Raw genomic sequence first — 21,335 nt, 5'->3', positions numbered from 1 at the left:
AGTTTAGGAAACCTCGTCTTAGATATAACTTTAGGTGTCCCAAAACAGATTCTACTTCTTCATCTTGGTCTCAGATATGTTTCAGTTTTCATTAAAGGTCCACATGAAGCCAACATCCCTGCCTTATCATCAGGATACACTAGGGCACTGCCTTATCCTAAGGATACATCAGGGCACTGCCATCTTCTTAGGATAAAATCAGGGCACTGATATATTCCTCAGGATAAATCAAGGCTCTGCCATATCCTTAGGATAAAATCAGGGCACTGTCATATCCTCAGGACCTATCAGTCCTGCAGACTTTTTTTCTGTTGGTTAGTGTGTTAGGTTTTCAGAATAGGCACCTGAAGACCTGATGGGAATCTGAATTATTCTGGATATGTCAGATTATAAAATTTCTTCTACTCGCAGTCATTTTCCTTTAAAATTTTGATTAAAATAAAATCGTATCATTACCCCTCCTCAAACCTCTTTCATGTGTCCCCTTCAAATCCATGGCCTCTTTGTTACTGTCACATTTGTATGAACAAGTCAGGATGTACTAAGGAGTCGCTTTAAGAGTTGCTTCTGTGTATACGCTCTCAGAATTGTGTATGTCGACAGGGGATCATGATTTCACTTTAAATTAGTATACGGAGAATTTTGTACAACGTTTTGGGTTAAAGCCCCCATGTTCAGCGTTTCAAATTTAAGGCAAGACAGACACATCAGTTCACTGTTACCATATAGTTTTTCTTGAAGATTATTTGAAGGTGGGAGGAGCTCTACCTAGCATGGAGCATTTGTGGCCTTGGGAGAGGAAGAAGCTTGCATATCCTCTCAGCAGTCTGAGAAATCGGAGCTGAAACTTCTATATTCCCCCTACCCACTGGAGTTTTACACCAAAGATGGTGCTTTATAATTTTAGAACTGGTGACTCCCACTCTCTCTGTTTTGGGCAGTGGCAGTGAGCTCTCCTCCCTAGTCCAGCCTTACTCTGCATCACTGCTGGCCGCAGTCCTTGGCCCCCCGAGTGAAGTGGGTTTGGAACTACCCTCTCACTGGGAGACACCCAACAGCTCACCACGCCAGTTACAGTCAGTCCCCTCTCTCACCTCTGCAAGTACAAGCAGAACCTGAACCGAGAACCGAAAGGAACGAACGAACTAACCAACCCACGAACCAACCTACCCACCCACCATCCCACCCACCCACCAACCCGATTGACTAAAACCCCCACACCGCTGAGCATCGTTCCTTTGCATCTTGGCTGGCTGAAAGCAATTCCACTCCAGCAAAGGTTACACCTCCATTTCCCTGTTCTGGGTCCAGCGTCCTGCCATCTCCCTAGGGGCTGTGGGTCTCGCAACCTCCAGTCACCTCCCATCAGCCGATCCCACCACCTCCCTGTCATCTACTCCCCGCCCCCTCCCCCGCCCTAGGTCCCGCGCCTTCCCAGCTTCCTCCCAACCGCGAGTCCCGCTACCTCCCCGCCCCCTCCCGGTTCCCTCCCCGCCCCTCCCGCCCCGACGTCGCCCCGCCCTCTCCGCACCCGCCGCGCCCCGCCCCGCGGCCGCCGCCACCATTGGCCGGGCGGGAAGTCCTTCCCCTAGCTCATTCTGCGGCCGCGGGAGTGCGGGTGGGTGGGGGGAGGAGGAAACTTCATTATTACTGTGACGCCGAAGGCCGTGGCGGCCCGACTGAGCCGCCTGAGGGCTGCGGCCGCGGGGTCGGCGCTGCGGAGCGGGGTGCGGGCGGGGCGACGATCTCCGGGCACCGAGCCCGCCGCACCCGCGGGGGAGGGGGCTGGGCTGTCCGCAGCTCCCCGTCGCCGAGGCGCCTCCCGGCTCGGCTCGGTCGCCGGCAGCGGGTGACCTCGGTGCGTGGAGAGCGGCGCGGCGCGGCGGCAGGGGAATTCGCGTTGCGGCTGGCCGCGGGCTCCTCCCACCCAGCTGGCGGGCGGGGCTCGGGGAGCCGGTGTCTGGTGCAGACGCTGCTGCGGCCGAGCCGACGGCTGGACCTCGGAGCAGGTGTGTGAACCCCAAAAAAGGGCTGAACCCGGGGAGACTCGCTCCGGCTACTGGGCTATACTGCCGGATGCGTGTGCAAGCTCGGGGCCCTAGGGGAGGAATGCTTGAACTTTGCTCATCCTGGCTGTTTTCTTTTGGAGTTCACACGTGCCCCATTGAGAAGTGTCTTAAATTTTACCTAAGGCGTCTAGGATTTTTACTGGGGATTTGTCTCATCCGGGGTGCTTCGGGGGAGGACGATTCAAGTGATAGCTTCCATTTTTATATGCCTTCTGGCTCTTTCCACAAATAGGAAGCTATTTCTAGAACCTTTCATTTGATAATTTTGATAAAGTGAACGGATTTTTAGGGATTTTTTGGGAAAGACTGGAAAGCGAATTAAAAAAGGATTAGCATTTTAAAATGTAGCCAGGGCGATGTGGTACTTTTAGAGGCAAATTACAGTGCAGCTCTTTTGTGTTGTGTGTCCCTTCCCTCGGATATAAATCAGAAAAACAAAATCGGTGGTTTATGTATTCCAGTTTGGACCCAATCTGAGAAGTTAAACTGCAGGAATCAAATTAGATGCAAAACACCTTTGTCATGAGAAATAGAAGGGTGGTTCACTGCTAGTCAGTTGGACTTGTTCAGTAAGTAGTGGGCATTAGTCATGTTAAGAAAGAAAAAGAAAGAAGCAGGAGTCCAAAAATGTTGGAAACTGTTGGAGAAGTCATTGGCTATTGCATTTCACGTTGCGGGACAAACTTGAATCTCTTTAAGATCTGTATAACCATTTAAAAAACGTCTGTGTAAGTAATGAAAACAGCGCCCCTGCTGGAGACAAACGTTAGCTTTGCACCAGTTTCAGAAATAAAAGTGATAGTCTCCTAGTTGAAAGAGAGTCTCTTAGGAAGGTCGAGAAATGTCTGAAACTCACTCAGGACCACGGACTAGATAAAGGCTCATACCAACGTAGCTGCTCGGTGGGGGATCTTACCACATCTTAATGCTCCCCCTTTTGCTGCATTTGGGTGACCGGAGGTGCCTGTCTGTGACTTCTTGTATTGCACTTAGAGGATATGGTAACAGGGAGAAAGGAAAGTAGCAGTTGTGGTCAGGTGGCTAGCTAGCTGTGAAAGAAACCTGGAGAAATGAACGGGAAAACTGAATTTTTTTTTCAATAGTTTCTTTCCAGTCTATATAAGAGATTTGAAAGTAGTGAAAATTTACTGCCCCTACTAAGTGGTAAGAATTTTACAAGGCTTTATGACTCTAGTCACATTAAAGACAACTAACTTGATCAAGGTTGGATTGAGGTTATCTTAACCAAACCCCTCTCCTGATATACACTGAAGGACATTCTGTCTTGAATGGCTTAACCTGTTTTTACTTTCAGAAGTTTACTCAGACCTTCCTTTCTTCTGGGGATGTTGTCATGCTATACAGTAGAGACTGACTTCTATGTTACTGTAGCCAAAGTGAACTTTGAACTTTCAGTAACCCTGCTTCAGCCTTAGAAACCCTGGAATTATAGGTGTGCGCCATTACTCTAGGCTTCTGTGTCTTTAAGCACTTGGCAGAGTCCTGTTCTGAAGTTATTTCTTTAATGTGCATCTCCAAATGCTGAGGTGGGACAGTCCTGGCTTCCAAATGCCTAGTGTATGATTAGGGGTGAGTTAACTTAAGGCTCTGAGCCTTAGTTCCCCCCACCCCCTATCTTGTAAATGGTGATAATATCTAATGGCCAGAGCTGATAAGAGGATTAAACAAAGTTAACATAAAGGCCCGCACGGATAGAGCTGCTTGGTGAAGGATCCTAACACATCTTAATATATTCCCTTTGCTTTGAGGTAGTGCAGAGAAAAAGGTGAGTTCAGAAAGTAGGACACCTAATTTCTGGGCTCTGCTTCAACAGCTTCTCCTTCTTCCCTTCCCCTGGTTCTGGCCCTCCCTCTTCATTCTAAGACAGGATCTTATATAGCTGGAGCCGGCCTTGAACTCAATAAGTAGCTGGTGACCGCCTTGAACTGATTGATGCTCCTGCCTTCACCCTCTTAAGTGCCATCTTTCTCTGTAGCCACTTAATCATAGTTGGTCCTGAAGCGCTCAGCCGCCATCGCTGATGGATTGGTAAACCTGTTTCAGTAAGATGGCCCCTTTGACAATACTGACCTTGCCCTCTTAAACGTGTAGAACTTTCGGAAATGATACTTGCTAATGCTAAGGGTGTGTGTTTCCGTGTAGGTGAGCTGGTTTTATCATGAGTCAAGGTTGTAGAGAACAGTCTGGTTAACTCCATTGAGATTTGCTTGTTTCCTCTCTCCCTCTGGCTGCCTTAAGTTCTGGTTGTATAATCACCCATGATTTAGCGAGTATGAGCTCACAAATTGCCTACAGCTTGTCTTTTTACACTTTCTTTTAAAAAGCGTTCTATTAACATATTAAATTACATATAGTAATGGTTTTATTATCACATTTTGTAAATTTACAATCTATTTCGATCACGTGCAGCTTTGTCTTTAAACTCATATTCACAATACTTAGAGAGTGTGTGGCTTTTGTGATTTGGCTTGCTTTTGTTCGAAGCACAGGGCAGTGTTGTGTTCAAGAGTATGGCTTATAGTCTAGTAGAGGAATTCATATTCTGCCTTTTGACTTTGGAAGGTTCTATTTCAGCTCCTTATTTACATGTTCTTGGGCAAGTGATTTAATCTTGCTAATCTTGAGGTTTCTAAAGTGGTTTTGCCAACTTAAACTCCCACCAGCTGTGCATAATAAGACTTCTGGCTGTTCCAGATCCTGGGCTTGACAGAGGGCAAATTAAATAAAGGTTTTAGATCGAGACCCAGGATTCATTTGCAGTCATGGGAAGCATTATTTTGTCTTGTTTTTTCTTTTTCTTGGTCCAGAAATCATTTTTGAGCTCTTTCCTCCTTAGCGTTACTATTACTGTGATGAAACACCGTGACCAAAGCATGGGGAAGAAAGGGCTTGTTTGCGTAGGCTTCTGCATCACAGTTCATCACCAAAGGAAGGCAGGACAGGAACCTGGATCTGCACCCAGGACCATCTGCCCAGGGTGGCACCTCCTGCAGTGGTCTGGGCCCTCCCTCATGAATCGATGCTAAAGAAAATACTCTACAAGCTTGATCTTGCTGTTCCCTCCTCTCAGATGGCTTTAGCTTCTGTCAAGCTGCATAAAACTATCCATCAGAAGCCCCTTCTATTTACTGGACACCAGTCTTGTCTCTAAAGATGGATAAATGAACGAGAGTCTCAGGCTTGGAGCTTGCACAGAGAGCTAGAATTTCAGTCTCGCTGTTGTAGCATTTTGGTGTGCTTGCTGCCTCCCTCCCCACCTCGTGTGTGTGTGTGTGTGTGTGTGTGTCTGTGATGCCTGGGCCTTGCTGGACATGATGGTTCATGCCTATCCTCCCCTCCCAGGGGAAACTAGTGCAGGATGATGCTTTAGACTAACCTGTACTATGTAGCATGATTAAAAACAGAACAGTGGAGATCCAGGTAGATGGCAATATAGCTCATGGTATAGCCCTGGCTTCAGTCCTCAGTAATGCAAACAGCAGCGAAACCCCACGTTCTGTTAGCTGTGATGACTCATGCCTTTGAGCTTAATACTTGGGAGGCTGAGGCAGGAGGATTAATGTGAACTTTAGGCCAAGTCTGGCCCATATACTAAGGGCCAGGCCAGCCTGGGCTTAATGAATTAGATTCTTAATGAGTTAGACAGTTTGGCTGTGTGCCCAGGAATGAAATTCCTGTGCTGTGCGTATTCACATCTCCGTCTTCACTAGAAAATGCCAATTTGTTTTCCATAGTCATTTTAGCTTGGGCTGCAGAGGACACTGTCTCAAAAAAGTAAAAGGAAAGAAAAATGGCAGGCATGTCATCACCGGCCTGTAATTCTGGCACATGGGAGATAGAGGTAGGAGAACCAGAGGTGTCGCGGTCCTTCTTAGCTATGTAAGAAATACATATTGAAGCACAGTCTCTATAAATAAATAACCAAGTCAGTCAGAGAGGTGGGCAGAGTCACTGCTTGCTCTCTGGCCTATATGGTTGTGGCTGGAATATTTACTGTGCTCTACCCAGTTCCTGCTCCGCCTCTGCCCATTTCCAGGGGCTTCTGGTAGTTTCCAGATAAAAATCCAATGTGTCTGAACAGTCTGGTGACACCAGTTCCTCTTTGTAAAGGTATAACGGTATGTTTACATGTGCTCCTGTGCACATATGTACACATGTATAATTATAGTAAAAAGAAAAAAGCCTTCTCACCCAAGCAGTGCATCCTGATGCACTCTGTTTACTGAGAGCTACATTGTAAAAGGCCTTTCACTCTTGCTCCCGTCAGCTGAAGCACAGGAGGTCCATTTTAAATGGAGAAATACATTGTTATTTTTGTTAGCAATGGAGACTTAATTAGCCACTCCCGGTTAAACCTGGGAAGTGTGTGGTTTTTCTCAGATCAGGACTCGGTTCACTTGGCTCTCTGCACCCTTGCAGTCTGCTGAGAACAGGAGACATCAAAGATGAACGAAGCTTGGTCCCTCCGTAGAGGCTGCCAGTCTGTGTGGGCGTAGGGTATGGGGGGAGGCTCTAAGAAGTGGAACCCCGCCTTACCAGTGCTTTTTCTAAATTGCAAAAATACTTGTATCATAAAGTAGTGCTGGTGATGTATCTTTGAGATTTAAGGGCAGAAGCAGAACAGCATCCTGCTCTTGGAGCTCCTTCCGGGTGTTCCAGGTTGTCCCCTCTATCCCTGATGCCTCCATTAGTGCTGCCTTCTGTTTTGTGTTTATTGGAGGCTTTTGATTCATAGCTTTACAGCAACAATGTATTTGTTTTAGGCATTTAAACTATGTAACATTCTGATTTCTTTTGTAACGCAAAACTTTTTCTGAAGCTCAGTGATGCTGTTAGTTTATTTTTAACTGCTCTATAGGATTCTGTTTTATACATATGTCCTTTCATTTGAGACAAGTCTCATGAAGTCTGGGCTGGCCTTGAACCCCCCCCCCCCACCCTTCTGCCTGTATTAGATGCTGAGATTACTTTTTTTTATTGGTGATTTTATTTATTTACATTTCAAATGTTATCCCCCTGCTGAGATTACTTTTTAGCCACCTCACAAAATATTCTTGTTTCTGCCCTGAGCATGTATGTACCAGCACACTTGGCTTTATTTATTTGTTTCTAATAATGAGATTTATATATATATGAACTATATATATTATTCACATTTTATCTAAATATATATTTTATATAAGTCTATATAAATATACAGAAAGATATTGATATATTCATACTTATCATGCTATATAAATACATATTTATATGTGATTTATATATATATATATATCATGATGCCTAGATTAATGAATTTTGCACTGTATTGTATTGTATGGTAAGGTAGCCAGTAGCCAGTGCACTCCTTCTTTTAAAATCAATATCAAATAGTACTGAAACTTCAGTCCTTCAGTTGTATTAGCCACATTTCAAATGCACAGCCCCTATAGTGCACAGTGCCAGCTGACAGTATCTCTGCACTGCCACAGGTTCCAAGTTTCCAGGTTTTCCTGTGTGTCTCGGTCTCTCTGCAGCTGCAGGAGCATCGTAGATTCTTAATGAGTTCGACAGTCCGGCTGTAGGCTCAGGAATGAAATGACCGTGCCGTGCAGTATCACCCCCCAACCTGTACCAGAAAATGCCAGCTTGTTTTCCAGGGTTGCCAACAGGCAGTTCACACTCAGTAGCTGTGAGTAAGAGCTCTGGCTGTTCTGGTGTGACCAGACTGTCACATTCTTGCCTGGCTGGCTGGCTGGGTTTTCTTTTTTTGTTTTGTTTTTTTTTTTTGATTTTTTGACGGCAGCCCACAGCTCCCATGGAGAGCCTCTCATTCAGTTAGCTTCACAGAGTCTAATGCCAGATAGTGAAGAAGGCATCACGGTAAGAAGGTAATGGAGGGCAGGGAGGGGGAACAGGAATGCTATGGGATGGCAGAAAGGGTCTAAGGACCCAAACCCTATGAGAGGACCAGGAAGCCACAGAAAGGACTTGATGTCTTGTTTAACATTTGCTTGCCTTTAATGCAATTCTTGCTAGTGGAAAAAAAAACTAAATAATAAAGCATGTCATTAGAATGAATGTTGCTACTGGCATTTGTGTTTTGGCTCTAAATTTGCTTGCGTTGGAGCATACCTGCAGAGCACTGGACCCTTGTACAGGGCCTTAACACCTGCATGCACACCACATTCATGTTCTATTGCTAAGCATTTTTGAGAGGATGTGCATCATTATGTGAAGGGTGATTATGAGTCCTGCCTCTGTGTTACTGGGTTCCCGTGACTTTCAGAGGCGTAGGAATCCGTCGTTGGGTTGCTGTAGACACGATGCTAAGACAGTTTAGGAAATGGAGGTTGTCATTCTGTATTCAGCACACTCACGGGGACTGAAACAGACAGATCGATCTACCTTTTCCCTCCAGATTGTAAAGAAAACCCGGAAAGGTCTTCAGCAGCCTCAGATGCCCTAAAGGAAATGATGGCTGTGTTGGAAGCTCCGCTTTGCTGTGGTGCAGGCTTGGCAGGACATAGCTAAGGTTAGTAGTGCTGGCCAAGGAGATTAGGAGTGACACCTCAGCCTCTTCTGGAGCTGCCTTGTCTGCAAAGGCCTTAATGCAGAGCACCAGGCCTTGTAGGAATCACAGTGACATTTGGTGGTCACTTACTATATTATGCTAGGACAGCGCTGAGCCCTTTCTGCACAGTTTGTCCTAGAACTTAGCTATTCTTCTCCCTTGGAGGGAAGGAAAACAGGCCCAGGAGTCTCTACACTTCTTCTCCAGGCTTTCCACCTAGTTTGTGGTTAACTCGGCTTGAGCTGAGCTCACCCATTTGGCCATTCAGAGTATCAATCTTTTTTTAATTTCTTTAAAGATTTATTTATTTTATTTATATGAGTACACTGTAGCTGTCTTCAGCCACACCAGAAGAGGGCATCAGATCCCATTACAGATGGTTGTGAGCCACCATGTGGTTGCTGGGAATTGAACTCAGGACCTCAGGAAGAGCAGTCAGTGCTCTTAACCGCTGAGCCATCTCTTCAGTTCCAGAGTATCAATCTTTTACTAAGACTAAACGAGAAAAAGAACAAGCCATGTGTAGCCCCCGGGAAAGTTGTCCCTTGAAATCCATCTCTGCTTTCATTTTGTGATGGAAGGAACAAGAGAGAGGCAGGAAGTGGAAGCTGAGACTGAGGAGGTGTATGAGATGGTACCATTCTGCAGTCTTCTGCCAGTCTCCGTGATTGTGTATTTTGTAGGGAAGCAAAAGAGTTACCTTCCTTAATAGCCAGGGAGAGGCGGGAAATGTAGAAAAATGGTTGAGCGAAGTGGGTGAGATCAAAATGCCCAGTGATACACAAACCAGCTGAGCTACACATTAAGTTCATGAACACTGGAAGTGAGCAGCTTTAGAGGTTCTGTTTAGAGCATGTCAGTACAGGAAAGCTGAATCACTGGTGTGTGTGTGTGTGTGTGTGTGTGTGTGTGTGTGTGTGTGTGTGTGTGTCTGTGTGTGGTCCTCCTTTTGAGAGGGTCTCACTGTTACTCAGGGTGGCCTCAAACTCAAGTTTCACCTGCTTTAGCCACCTGAGTACTGGGATTTCCAGGCATGTGTCATCATGCCCGGCTAGCTGGATTCCCTGCAACACACTGAGCTGAACCTGACAGCTGGATGATTTCCGTGCCCTCTGCTGCCATTTTGAAACATTATGATATAACCTCAACTATATTCCAATTAGGAAAGCGGCCTTACAGAGATGCCTCCGGTTTATGTTATTGCTTAGCTCTCCTGGCAAGCAGATTTCACCTGGCTACTTAAAGATTTCCTTAATTCTAGCAAGGTGAAGTTTTAAAGGTTTTTTTCTTTCTTTCTTTCTTTCTTTTTTTTTGGTACTTTTATTATTTTTCTTCCTAAAATGTTTCTACTTGTCAGTTGGAGGTCACACTTCAGGCTGTTTACCCACACAGAGCACTGAGAGTTCAGCTGTGTCTCAAGCACATACTCTTCCAAAGTTGATTGACTCAGGATGCCATGCAGGAACCCAAGGAGGACAAATGGCTGGGTGAATGTAGTAACAGGTGTGATGGAGTTGTGCGTACACTGTTAAGTAATTCTTCAGTGGTACATCAAACAGACTGGCTATTGATCAGGGTATTCATTCTTTGTGGACAGTTCTGGGGATTCTTGGGAATACTGAACATGCAGCAGTGCATTGTGGGTTCCTTCCTGGAGAACTCAAGTATAGAGTCTGAATTCAAACCCTTTGCTGTGTTACAGTGAGAGTGTGGGCCTATGGGTGCTCCCCTTAGCACACTTTTTCCTCCTCTGTTCCCTTCATATGTATGTACGTACATACATACATACATACATACATACATACATACATACATACAAACATGTGTAGTCACCTTTTGGTCTTTATGTATAAAATCTCACAGAAGATTAAACAGATCAATACCTTTGAGTTTGACCCAGAATAAGCTCAAATTATGTTTTACCTCTAGATTTAGTTTTTTGTTTTATTTTATTTTTTTTAGTGTAGAATACTCTTTATTAAGGGCATGGGGAGGAGAATTAAGAGGGTAGTAGTAGGGACAGAGAAAGGCAGACAGAGAGAGAGAGAGAGAGAGAGGGAGAGAGGGAGAGAGGGAGAGAGGGAGAGAGGGAGAGAGGGAGAGGAAGGAAGGAGTAGAGAAGAAGAGGCCGGCCGTGAGCTCATGGACAGAGAGAGGAGGGAAGGGAATGGGGGTGGGGGCAGGGAGGCAAGAACAAGAGAGGAGCAAGAGAGCAAGAGCCCTCTAGATGTTCTTAATGACGTAATCTTTAATATTATCAGTCAGGAGTTAATTTTATTCCAAGTAAAAAAAAAATACTCAATTTCAACAAAAGTAGGTGCCCGGAACAACAATCTCAGAAAGCACGATTTATGTCATTATATAGACGTAGTTGATTCTCACTATTTCCAATAATTTCATTTTATAAAGCTACTATGAACATGGAAACCTTACTTCTAGGCAGAGGAGGGCACTATGCTTTTGTCTCCATGAATGTTGCTTTATGTTTGCCTTTTGCCTTTTTAGTATCCATTACAACTGATTACTTATCTCTTTATACACTAACTGAGGACCGTTTCCTCTCTTTTTTGGTCTGTAAGGAGATGTTGGCATTTTAAACTGTGAGCCTCTAGATGTCTGGTGTGAACCCACAGACACACAGCTGCTCCCCACAGTCACTCTAGACAGGACATACTCTATGCAAAGATAGAAGAATTTTCTGTTTTTTTCTCTGTTACTGATTATTAACGGACATAAACTCACACTTTAATTTATTCACGGAGAAAATTGACCTAAAATACACGTGCTCTTCTCACAGCAGCCTTCTTGCACCCAGCATCTCTGCAAGGCACTTCAGATCTAAGTTTAAAGGCAGATCTGAGCAGAAAATCACTAACATGTCAAGGCCACATTATCCATGAATTCTGGCTAACATTTGAGCAGGCTCTCAGCCCTGGACCTCTTGATTGCACAGCAGACACTCCTAACTGCCGAGTCACCTCTGGTCCCCAGAGACATTTTCCTCTATTGGCTAATCCCGTCGTTGTACATCTCTTAGTGCTGACTGTTCTGTGCTCAGAGGGAACATGCATTTTACATTTTACAATTTCGTGCTTTTGGTTGACAGCTTCAAAATTCAGAGAATGAGTTAGAATTACCATAGTGCAGTTGTGTGTTATGTCCTGACTCCAGTGTAGTCGTTCTTAAAGTATTTTTGTGTTGTGGCGTTGTAGGTAGCATGTTACATGGGTAGCAGGGTCCACGTGTGGATTCGAGGGGACGCTGGTGTCGGTCCTGTATGTGGAGCCCGGCTCTGCAGCCTTCAGCTGTGTGACTGTGGTGATTTTAAATGCTGGAGTGCTGCTTTAACTGAAAGTGGTTGTTAAATGACGGCAGGAGGTCATGGTAAACTATGTAATATTTCAGTGGCTGATAGTGTAATGTCTTGGCACTAATACAGTTATTGATAGGAGAGAGAGGACAAAACCACAAATTATTAAATTGAAAGAATTGAGTGTGGATCAGTAATTGAATTACCCGGGGAAGTTCAATTGTAAACATATGTCTTATCCTTGTTCTCTCTCGGCCTGTCTTGTACTTAGAGGTTTTCTTCCCTAATCTTTGCAGTTTATCAAAGAATAGTACTTAAGCTTAATGCTTGTTTACTCTAGCATCTAGACAAGATATTAAACTCCTGGGAAAAAGCAATACTTTCTGGTTATGAAAAAGAATTAAGTTCAGTTTTATATTTTCATGCCGTTGTTGGAAGCTTCAAGAAATTTAAAGACTAAATTAGAATTACTGTATTGCAGTTGTAAAAATATTTTACAGAAATCAAGGACACGGTACTGTTGCCCAGAAGGGCTGAAGCAGTAGACTTCATTGGATTATAATCTTGTTTGTAGACATTGCTTTGACATTAGGAGGAAGGACTTGCCTGTGTTTGCATAAAAAGGGTATGTGCTGTGTGCCTTTAAGTTCCCGGAAGTTAGAGTTCTGGCTGTGGGCTGGTTGATGGTGTTGTCAGTCTGTCTGGAGCCCCCTTCATTGTGAGATGGATCCAGCAGTGATTAAGCAGAACCCCTGAAATATTTATTTGCCTTACAGAAAGTTGAAAAGTAGTGTGAGTGTTCCTAAGGCCGGACTTGGGAACATTTGCTTTAATAGCCAAATAGAGTGATTTAAATGACAAACTCAGCCTACTAGAAGTCTTCTCCAATGGTCACGAATTGCTAGGGCAGGAAGCAATGTTTAAATGTCTATCACTGGCTTACAATTCTTGGTTTCCTCTCAGTCCTCCATCTTCATTTGTGAAGTACTCTGGGTTTTCTGTTTGTTTGTTCTTTTTTTTTTTTTTTTTAGAATTTCCCTCTCCTGCAAAGGTTCTGATTTTCCCCAGAGTGGTAAAGTACCTATTTTAAGGATGTTGAGGCTCACTAGATGTTTCTTCAGTGGAGAATCATCTGCTTGTTATTTCTAACTGTAGTGATAGCAAGAGCAGTAGAACTGTTGAAGAACTGCCCACCATTTTCCAAAGCGGCCCCACCATTTTGTGTTCTTGTAGAAGGGTTCCATCTTAGTCTGGCCACTTTGATGTGTGTGAACTGGTAGAGAGGGAGATTTTGTTTTTATTTGTTTGGAAAAGCATCTTGCTATGGGAGCATATTTAAATATTCATTCATTTATTATGTATAAGTACACTGTAGCTGTCTTCAGCCACACCAGAAGAGGGCATCAGATCTCATTACAGATGGTTGTGAGCCACCATGTGGTTGCTGGGATTTGAACTCAGGACCTCAGGAAGAGCAGTGAGTGCTCTAACCACTGAGCCATCTCTCCAGTCCGGGGGCATATTTTTAAAAGCTTGTGGATCTTGTCAGCAGAAGTTGGCTAAAGTTGATGGCCTGCTGCTATCTGGGAGAAGCCTATACTATTCTCTGACCTCTGGTGACGGGATTACAGATAGGATGGGGTTAGTTTGAAGAATAGAAAGAAGACACGGTAGACGAGTAGCCATGTGAGAGGAAGCCGGCCCAGATGGACATAGAGATTGTTTCTGTAGAGAGCCCAACTTCCAAGTAGGAAGTGTGACTGGGTTCGCTCAGTGATGGGAAGAAGAGTTATTTAAAATGGCCCTTTAAGCTCTACTAAAACACAAAACAGCACCTTTCTAACTTAGAGAACTACTTTTGATAATAATGACACGTTTTAAGATGCAAAGTATGATGATTATTAGGCGAGGGCTATTTTTCATTAGCCCCAAAATAATGGATCTTGTCACGAGGTTTTATTCCATTCCCACATCTTTTGCTCACACGGGAGGGTCATTTTAAGTGGTTGCATTTGTTACTTGATTTCCTCTGATGCTTTTTACCTAACCTCCCTTTCTTTTTAAAACAAAACTATTTTCTAGGCTATATGAGACCCTGAAGGATAAGAACAATGCTATGTTGGGGGTATTGGTCTCTGGGCCAACCAGGCATCAGCTCCAACCTGCAAGGAATTGTGGCTGAGCCCCAGGTGTGCCGCTTCGCATCTGACAGGAGCATCAAGGAAGTGGCGTGTGGAGGAAACCATTCCGTGTTCCTACTGGAGGATGGGGAGGTTTACACATGTGGAGTAAACACCAAGGGGCAGCTTGGCCACGAGAGGGAAGGTAACAAGCCAGGTAAGTACCACCCCTGCCTTGGTTGTCAGACACTGCTAAGACAAATGGTAGCAGCTCCTTTCTTTCCAAGCCCCTTTCTTCAGGGATGCTCTGGCTTCTTTAAGTAGTGCAGTATTCCCCACTGAACTGTGTCTAATTTAAGCTATGTAATGGGAAAATAGCCTTTCTTCTTTTAATCTTATTATACAACATGCAAAGCAGGATGGAGAGGTGATTTTCCCTGGCAATTGAAAGCTAAGACACGGGGGTTTCCAACAAGGAGTCCTCACGTGATCAGTAGCCAGTTTCCTCCCTGTTTTCCTCCGAGTTCTCTTATTTCTGGGACATGCTTTTGTAAAGCATTTGGTGCTGAGTGCTGTGTGGGACTTTGTGAGCAGAGCTGAGGGGTGCTGTGACTAGGCGGGCCTGTGCTTCTTGTGGCAAGTTCACCGCAAGGATGTTTGGGTGCCGGCTGGTGACAGATGTGCTGGGGTGGAGTAGAGAGGTGAGGTGGGCAGAGCACAAAGGATGAGTGTGTGTGTGTGTGTGTGTGTGAGAGAGAGAGAGAGAGACAGAGACAGAGACAGAGACAGAGACACACACACACACACAGAGAGAGAGAGAGAGAGAGAGAGAGAGAGAGAGAGAGAGAACTGAGTGCACCCCAGGGTGTGGGTGGCAGATTCGTGTGTGTATGTGTGTGTGTGTGTGTGTGTTTGTGTGTGTGTGGTGTGGGGTGGGAGAGGGAGGGGGAAAGAGAGGAAGAGGGAGAGAAAGAGACCTCCTAGTACTGATTGCACCACAGGGTGTAGGTGGCAGATGCCTGTGTGTGTGTGTGTGTGTGTGTGTGTGTGTGTGTGGTGTGGGTGGGTGGGTGGTGTGGGGGGGAGAGGGAGGGGGAAGAGGGAGGGGGAAAGAGGAAGAGGGGGAGAGAGAGAGACCTAGTAATGATTGCACCCCAGGGTGTGGGTGGTAGATGGCTCTGTGTGTGTGTGTGCTTTGGTGTGTGTGTTAACTAGTACTGAGTGCACCTCAGGGTGTGGGTGGCAGGTGCTTGTGTGTGTGTGTATGTGTGTTGCCGAGTACTGAGTGTACCCTGGGGTGTGGGTGGACAGGTGCACTAGTGCTGTGCTGAGACTGGGGGAAGGAAAGGCTAATCGTGAAGACAAGAACTCATTAGAGTTCTTACATCCGTGCTTTTCATTGATTTCTGACAGCCAGTGTGCATTTTAACGCCTGGTAGTCTCCATCTTTCTCTTCTCACTTTATCATTATAGAACCCACATCTGACCCTCAGTGGGCTTTCAGTGTAGACTTGTGACCTTAGTGTGGCGCTGAGACGAGCCTCCTTGACTGTGCCCGCAGTTCATAACCTAGCTCGCTCGGGAGCCAGATTCTTTGCCCCTTGTTGCTCCTCTCAGTCCAGATTAAGTCTAGACATTGAAGCTTCACGAAAGAGCCATCACCAGGGCTGGAGAGATGGTGGGGTGGTTGACAGTCGCTGCTTCTCCTAGCAGAACCTCCTGTAACTCCAGCTCTAAGGGATCAGTGACCTTTTCTGGGCCCAGTGGTCCCCAGCCACATGTGTGGCATATACTCACACAGACAGACACGAATGCACACAATTTTCTTTTAAAGGAAAAGGCTAGGGGTGGTGTTCTGCTAACTCCAGCATCTGTGGGCCTGCAGGGTCAGGAGCAGCCATCTGTGTTCCTTAAGGGGACTTGCATCATGTGACCTGATTCATGTTGTTTCCTCGTTTACCTTGTCCTGTGGCATGTGCCTATGCCCCCGTGTTGCCCTGCTGTTCTGAGCTCTGCCCAAATGTCGGTCTTACTTACATGTTGAATATTTGAAAACAACAGACTACAGGATTGGTTTTAGATAGAATTTATGGGGGGGGGGGTTAATGGCGAATGCTTGATGTCTTAGCACTGGAGGGGTAGAGGCAAGGAACCACACACTTCAAGGCTGTACTCACCTATAAAGCAATTGCAGGTCAGCCCAGGGATGTGAAACTGCCCTCAGTCATGAACGGTGTGAGTATCCTTAGAGGCCTTCCTCCTGTTAATTGTCGACCACTGAGTTCCCACTCGGACAGTGCCCACTGTGTGTGCCCATGTGGATGGAATCACACTTTGCTTTCCTAACACACTGTCCTGATCCCTGGAATTTGTGCGAATGGGTCTGTAGGCTCACCTATCCACGACTGTCCTTTTATATAATGCATCGAACATGCTAACTATTCAGTGCTTGTTCTGTGCAGTAAAATACTATCAGTGAAAAGTATCAATAATTAATACACGAGCTAAGCATAGTGTCTGTTTTACCATTAGTACTTTGTAGCAGGAAAGGTCTGCTTTTTACTGGTGGATGTCTCGGTGGAAAACATTCAAACCTGGCATCTTCTTCTGCCTTCTCTTACTACTCGGCTGAGTCACATTAAGCTCATTAACATCCTGTTTCTTCAGGTGAGAGGCATTGTCTGTTGATGAGTGCCTGCAGAGGGGTGTGACAGCTCAGAGCCTGCCTTTCACAGGGGTGCTGATGTTAAGGCAGAAATTAATGCCTTGGACTCACCTCACTCCAGTGACTTTTTTTTAAAGTGTGTGTGTGTGATTATATCATGCTACATACCTGGATGTCAAAGTATAACTTTGTGGAGGATTTCAAGTTAGACAACACAGTACAGGTAATGCTCAACCCTGTCTGACCCTTGCTTCCGTCCTGGAGGTGGTCTGTGCTGTTGTTTTATACAGTTATCTCCAGCAGGATGAGTCATGCTCCTTGCAGCTCTCTCTAGCAGATGGGAAACTCTGACCTTTCTCTGAAACACCTCCCCTGAGCAGAGAGTTTGAGAACTTGTCTGGGCTTTGTACCATTGGGAAGCAAATGTAGTCATAGACAGGATTCTTTCTGAGCCTCGGTTCTATTTTCTCTTACAGGATGAGACTTCTGCTTTTGTAGAGTTTGTTTGTTTGTTTGTTTTGGGGGGTTGTTTGTTTTTGACACATATTCTCCTGTAGCCCAGGCTGAGCTTGAACTTTATGTGAAACCACACATGACTTTGGACAACTGATCTTTTGTCTCTACTTTCCAAGGGCTGGCTGCGATTACAGCTTTGAACCACACTCCTCATCTTTCTGTGTCTGGCAGGTAGCTTCACTCGGAGGTATAGGTGCACACGTCTCACTCCGTGACTTTGCCTTGAAGCCTGAAGTGGCACCGGGTAGGACAAGGAACAAACGTGTTGCTACAATCATGGCAACCATCATTCGAAGGCACCGTAGTGGGTGGAAGTGCCTCACATGTCTCTAGAGAGCCTTGGGACACAGTTCTGTGAGCTAGTGGGAGGCCTTGGGACTCTGGAAGTAAGTGGGCGGTGGAGAGCAGCCCATTGTAACCAGAGCTGGGTGACTGGGTGACTGCAGAGAACCAGAGAGGAGCACCCAGAAGGCCTTTGGAGTCAGCAAGGGGAGCTGGTCCTACCTGGGATGTAACCTTGTGGTAAGCCAGACTTCTGGGTAAATTAAAGGAGAGTCCAGAAATTTCTGTTCCACTTTAAGCCAGTATGTTAATTATAAACTTCACAGCAACTGTGGAATAGTTGCCTCTGAATGGAGAGATGTGTAGGTGGGTGCCTCCCTCTCACGCTTCAACTTTTTCATGTTGTTCTAAATCTGGGTACCGTCGGATTTACTTGTAATGAGTGGAGGAAAGAGCTTTCATGCGCTGTGTGCCTGTTGGGAATCGTTACCTGGAGAGCTACTAGATAGAGAAGGACAGCAGGGGGCTCTGGGTAGAAATGGGTGGACAGAATACACAGAACAGGGTTTCAGTCTTCTGTACTGTGGGAAAGAAAGGAAGGGAAACGGGGCAGACAGGCTCCACGGGAGAGACCTTGCTTCCCTGGCTTCAGAACAGTCTTTCAAGTGGCAGTGGGGAGGAAGCTGCATCAAAGCCTTTTGCTTGAGAGGGTGCTCTGTGAGGACCAGGTTGAGATTTCAGCCCACATCACACAGATCAGTTGTCTTTGGAATCAGAAATGAGTACGTGATGATGTCACCACAAGGCTTTGAGGACGTGAGGAGTTGTTGGAGTTGTTCTGTGGGCTTGAAGATATGGAAATAGTTAATGCGCCCTTCTCTGGCTGTGGGGAATGTGAGACTGGGCTGTCGTCTGTGTCCACAGCCATCACACCCACATCGCCTGCAGCGCTGCTGGTGTAGGTGGCTAAGTACAGCCGTGGAGGACTCACTGTGTTGCCTGCCTTATAACTTTATGTCTTGAAAATGCAGTGACCCAAGGAACTGTGAGTCAGACCTGTGGAGGAGGAGACTGGGCGGTCTCAGGACACAGGTTTTCCGTTTGGCAGTGTGCCTCCAGTCTGTCTAGCGTCAGGTTGATTACTAGCTTTGTCTTCGTGGTATGACACAGGGACTTGGCGTTTTGATACAGATACCCATTTTTTCCTTTCTCCCCGAGAATATGTGTTCCTATAGAGGCTCTTGAGTTGAGGCTCCATGTTTTCCTCGGACTGCCATTCTTAACTTCTCAGATTAGTAAATGCACCCCAATCCCCGTGTGTGACAAGGTGGGATGATTTCTTTTTAAAGAATTATTGCTAGGTATGTGTATGTGTGTATGTGTCTGTGTGAGGTATGTGCATGTGAGTGCAGTTGCCTGCTGAGGCTAGAAGAAGACAGACATTAGATCCTAGAGCTGGAGTTAGAGTTGGGGGTTATTGCTGCCCAGCGGGTGTTGGGAACCTGACTTAGCTCTGCTGCAGGACCAGTACCTGCTGTTAACCTTCATTCAAATGCAAGAAGAGGATAGTTCAAGAATAGGCTGAATATTGAAACTTCTGGCTATGTCTAAAAAGAGAAAGGTTATCGTTTAGGTGTGTGTGTGTGTGTGTGTGTGACACATATACTTTCAAACAGCCTAAGGGCAGTGAGGCTTGAGACAACCAGAGCTTTTTCCTACCAACCTATGAAGCCTCATCCAAACCCAGTGTCCAGCTTTCCTGGGCTTTGGTTCTTCTGCTTTCTGCCCTTTCTTTCCTTTCTCCCTCTTCCATTCTCGTATCAATCCACCCCTAGTTCCTCCATCAAGATAGTTCTACTGATTGGTGGATGGTTGGGTTGTTACCAATTCCTTTATGTTCTCGTCTGTTCATCATTTCATAAGACAATATTTTTCTAGGCAGCCTAATTTGTCGCTGAAAAATAAGGAAGCCTGGACATCCTCTTAGTGAGCTCAGGGGAAACTGTGGTCTGTCCACTTACTCCCTTCTGTTGCTTCAACCCCTTTTACAGCGTCTCACCCCTACTTCCTTCACACTCACTGATTTCCCGTGCTGAGATTTTGGTGTAAGCTAACCCTTGTGTTATTAGGGATGTCTGAACTCGTATATATACCTGCTAGCCTTTCTTCCTGCTAGTTTTGGATAGGCAGGAACTGTGGTAGGTGCCATAAGCTTAATGGAATTCGACTCTGTTAGACTTTTCTTTCTGCAAAGACATCCCTGGAAACCTTTTGTGGGGAACCCGAAGGGTGATCGTTTATAACAAGTCTCTAATGTCCTGTTTGATTCGTAGCTAGCATTCTTTCTTTGCCCTTCCTCGTGGTTAGTTTCTCCCTTTCTTGTAGATAATTTAAGTCAGTTCACACACACTGTGTTCCAGCTAAGCACTTCCGTAATACAGTCACTGAATGGAGTAGCTCTGTTGTTTGATGAATGAGGTTTCTAAAGAACATTTGAAAGCCTCAATTCCCAGAACTGGGGCTGCTGCGGCTGCTGCTGGAAGTTAGCCTCTCAGTCCAGGTATCTGGTTGCTCTTGGCATCTGAAGGATGTGACAGTTCCTGGTGAGAAGCATGCTGGCTGAGCTAAAAGGAGCCGGGCGCAGTCCTTTACTGACTCCATGTTATTGAAGTGTGTAACGCTGGTGTAAAAGACAGAAGTCAGCAGAGGACCTGTCTAGGTTCCACCCTGCACCTGTTAGGCTTCCCCATTTGAGTGACAGGGGGCCTGGGAAGCTGCATAACTCTCTCTGATGAGGACGACGGCAGTAGTCAACCCGGGGGCTCGTGCTCGGTGCTGTGTAGACCACCGTTTGATGGGATCGATCAACTTACTACTTTCTCCCTGTGACAGTTACTCTAATTTCTTTAAAGACAGTTGAGTACTTTTGAAAAGCTATGCTTGTTAACTAGCATCCATCTTTATGGCGAGGAGCAGTGGTGTTTTGTAATTCGCATCCTTTTAGAAAATTAACCCCGTGGTCTGCATTGAAAACAAGAGGCTCTGGCTGCCTGTCACTGTTAGAGTGTTTATACCATGTTGTAAGCCGTCATCATCTATGCTATGATTAGCTTCTTAAAGCACATTAATCCTCATGCTGGCTCTAAAGTAGGTCAGTTTTATTGTCTGAAGTATATGTAAAGGACAAAAGAGTTGAGTTTGGGCTGACAGTTGGGATTTAATAATTCCAGGATGTTTGTCTACGGGCAATTTATTTTTATGTGTATGACTTAAGTGTTTGCTTATAGTATGCTTTTAGGTACCACTTCTGTGTGTGGTGTCCAAGGTCATAGGAACACATCAGATCCCCTGGAACTGGAGTTACAGGTGGTTGTGAGCTACCGTGTAGGTGCTGGGAAAGAACCCGGGCCATCTGCAAATACAGCCAGTGTTCTTAACCACTGAGCCATCTCTCCAGCTCCCCATACAAACGTCTCAGGCTGAATAGGTCTTTCTGATAGGATTTTATTCTCAAGGTATTATCCTTGTTTATATTTACTTTCTGTTCATCCTTATGGAAGGACCAAAGAGGATATAAGCTGAAAGCTGGCCACAGGAAGTTTGCATTTTTTAACCTACTAGCTAAATGCGAAATGCAAAACAAGGTTATTTGTTAAAAGGTATGGAGAGAGTTCTCGTTTCATTGATGAGATGGTTAGACAACTTTTGTCAGCTACATGGTTTTTAAACAAAGTCTACACATGTGTGCGCGCACATGTGTGGTTAACTTTTCCTGCTTTCCCTCATGTGTGTCTGTGTG

At 45.5% G+C, this 21,335-nt stretch overlaps 1 protein-coding gene across 2 annotated transcripts in view; it reads left to right on the top strand.

Annotated features, from left to right (window-relative positions):
* The first annotated feature begins 1,703 nt into the window (after positions 1-1,703).
* HERC3 (HECT and RLD domain containing E3 ubiquitin protein ligase 3) overlaps positions 1,704-21,335 on the top strand; it is an 86,913-nt gene continuing 67,281 nt past the window's right edge. Inside the window, exons 1-3 of one of the 2 annotated variants that reach the window (XM_080932475.1) lie at positions 1,704-2,009; positions 8,491-8,604; positions 14,036-14,290. In XM_080932475.1, coding sequence (XP_080788601.1) covers positions 14,065-14,290 — 226 coding nt within the window. In that variant the 5' untranslated portion in view covers positions 1,704-2,009; positions 8,491-8,604; positions 14,036-14,064. The remainder of the gene's footprint in view (positions 2,010-8,490; positions 8,605-14,035; positions 14,291-21,335) is intronic. The other variant, XM_080932474.1, reaches the window with a different exon arrangement.

Source organism: Micromys minutus (assembly GCF_963924665.1).
Source record: "Micromys minutus genome assembly, chromosome: 18".
NCBI lineage: Eukaryota > Metazoa > Chordata > Mammalia > Rodentia > Muridae > Micromys > Micromys minutus.
Note: the sequence above shows the minus strand (reverse complement) of the source record. Positions and strands in the feature narration are given on the sequence as shown.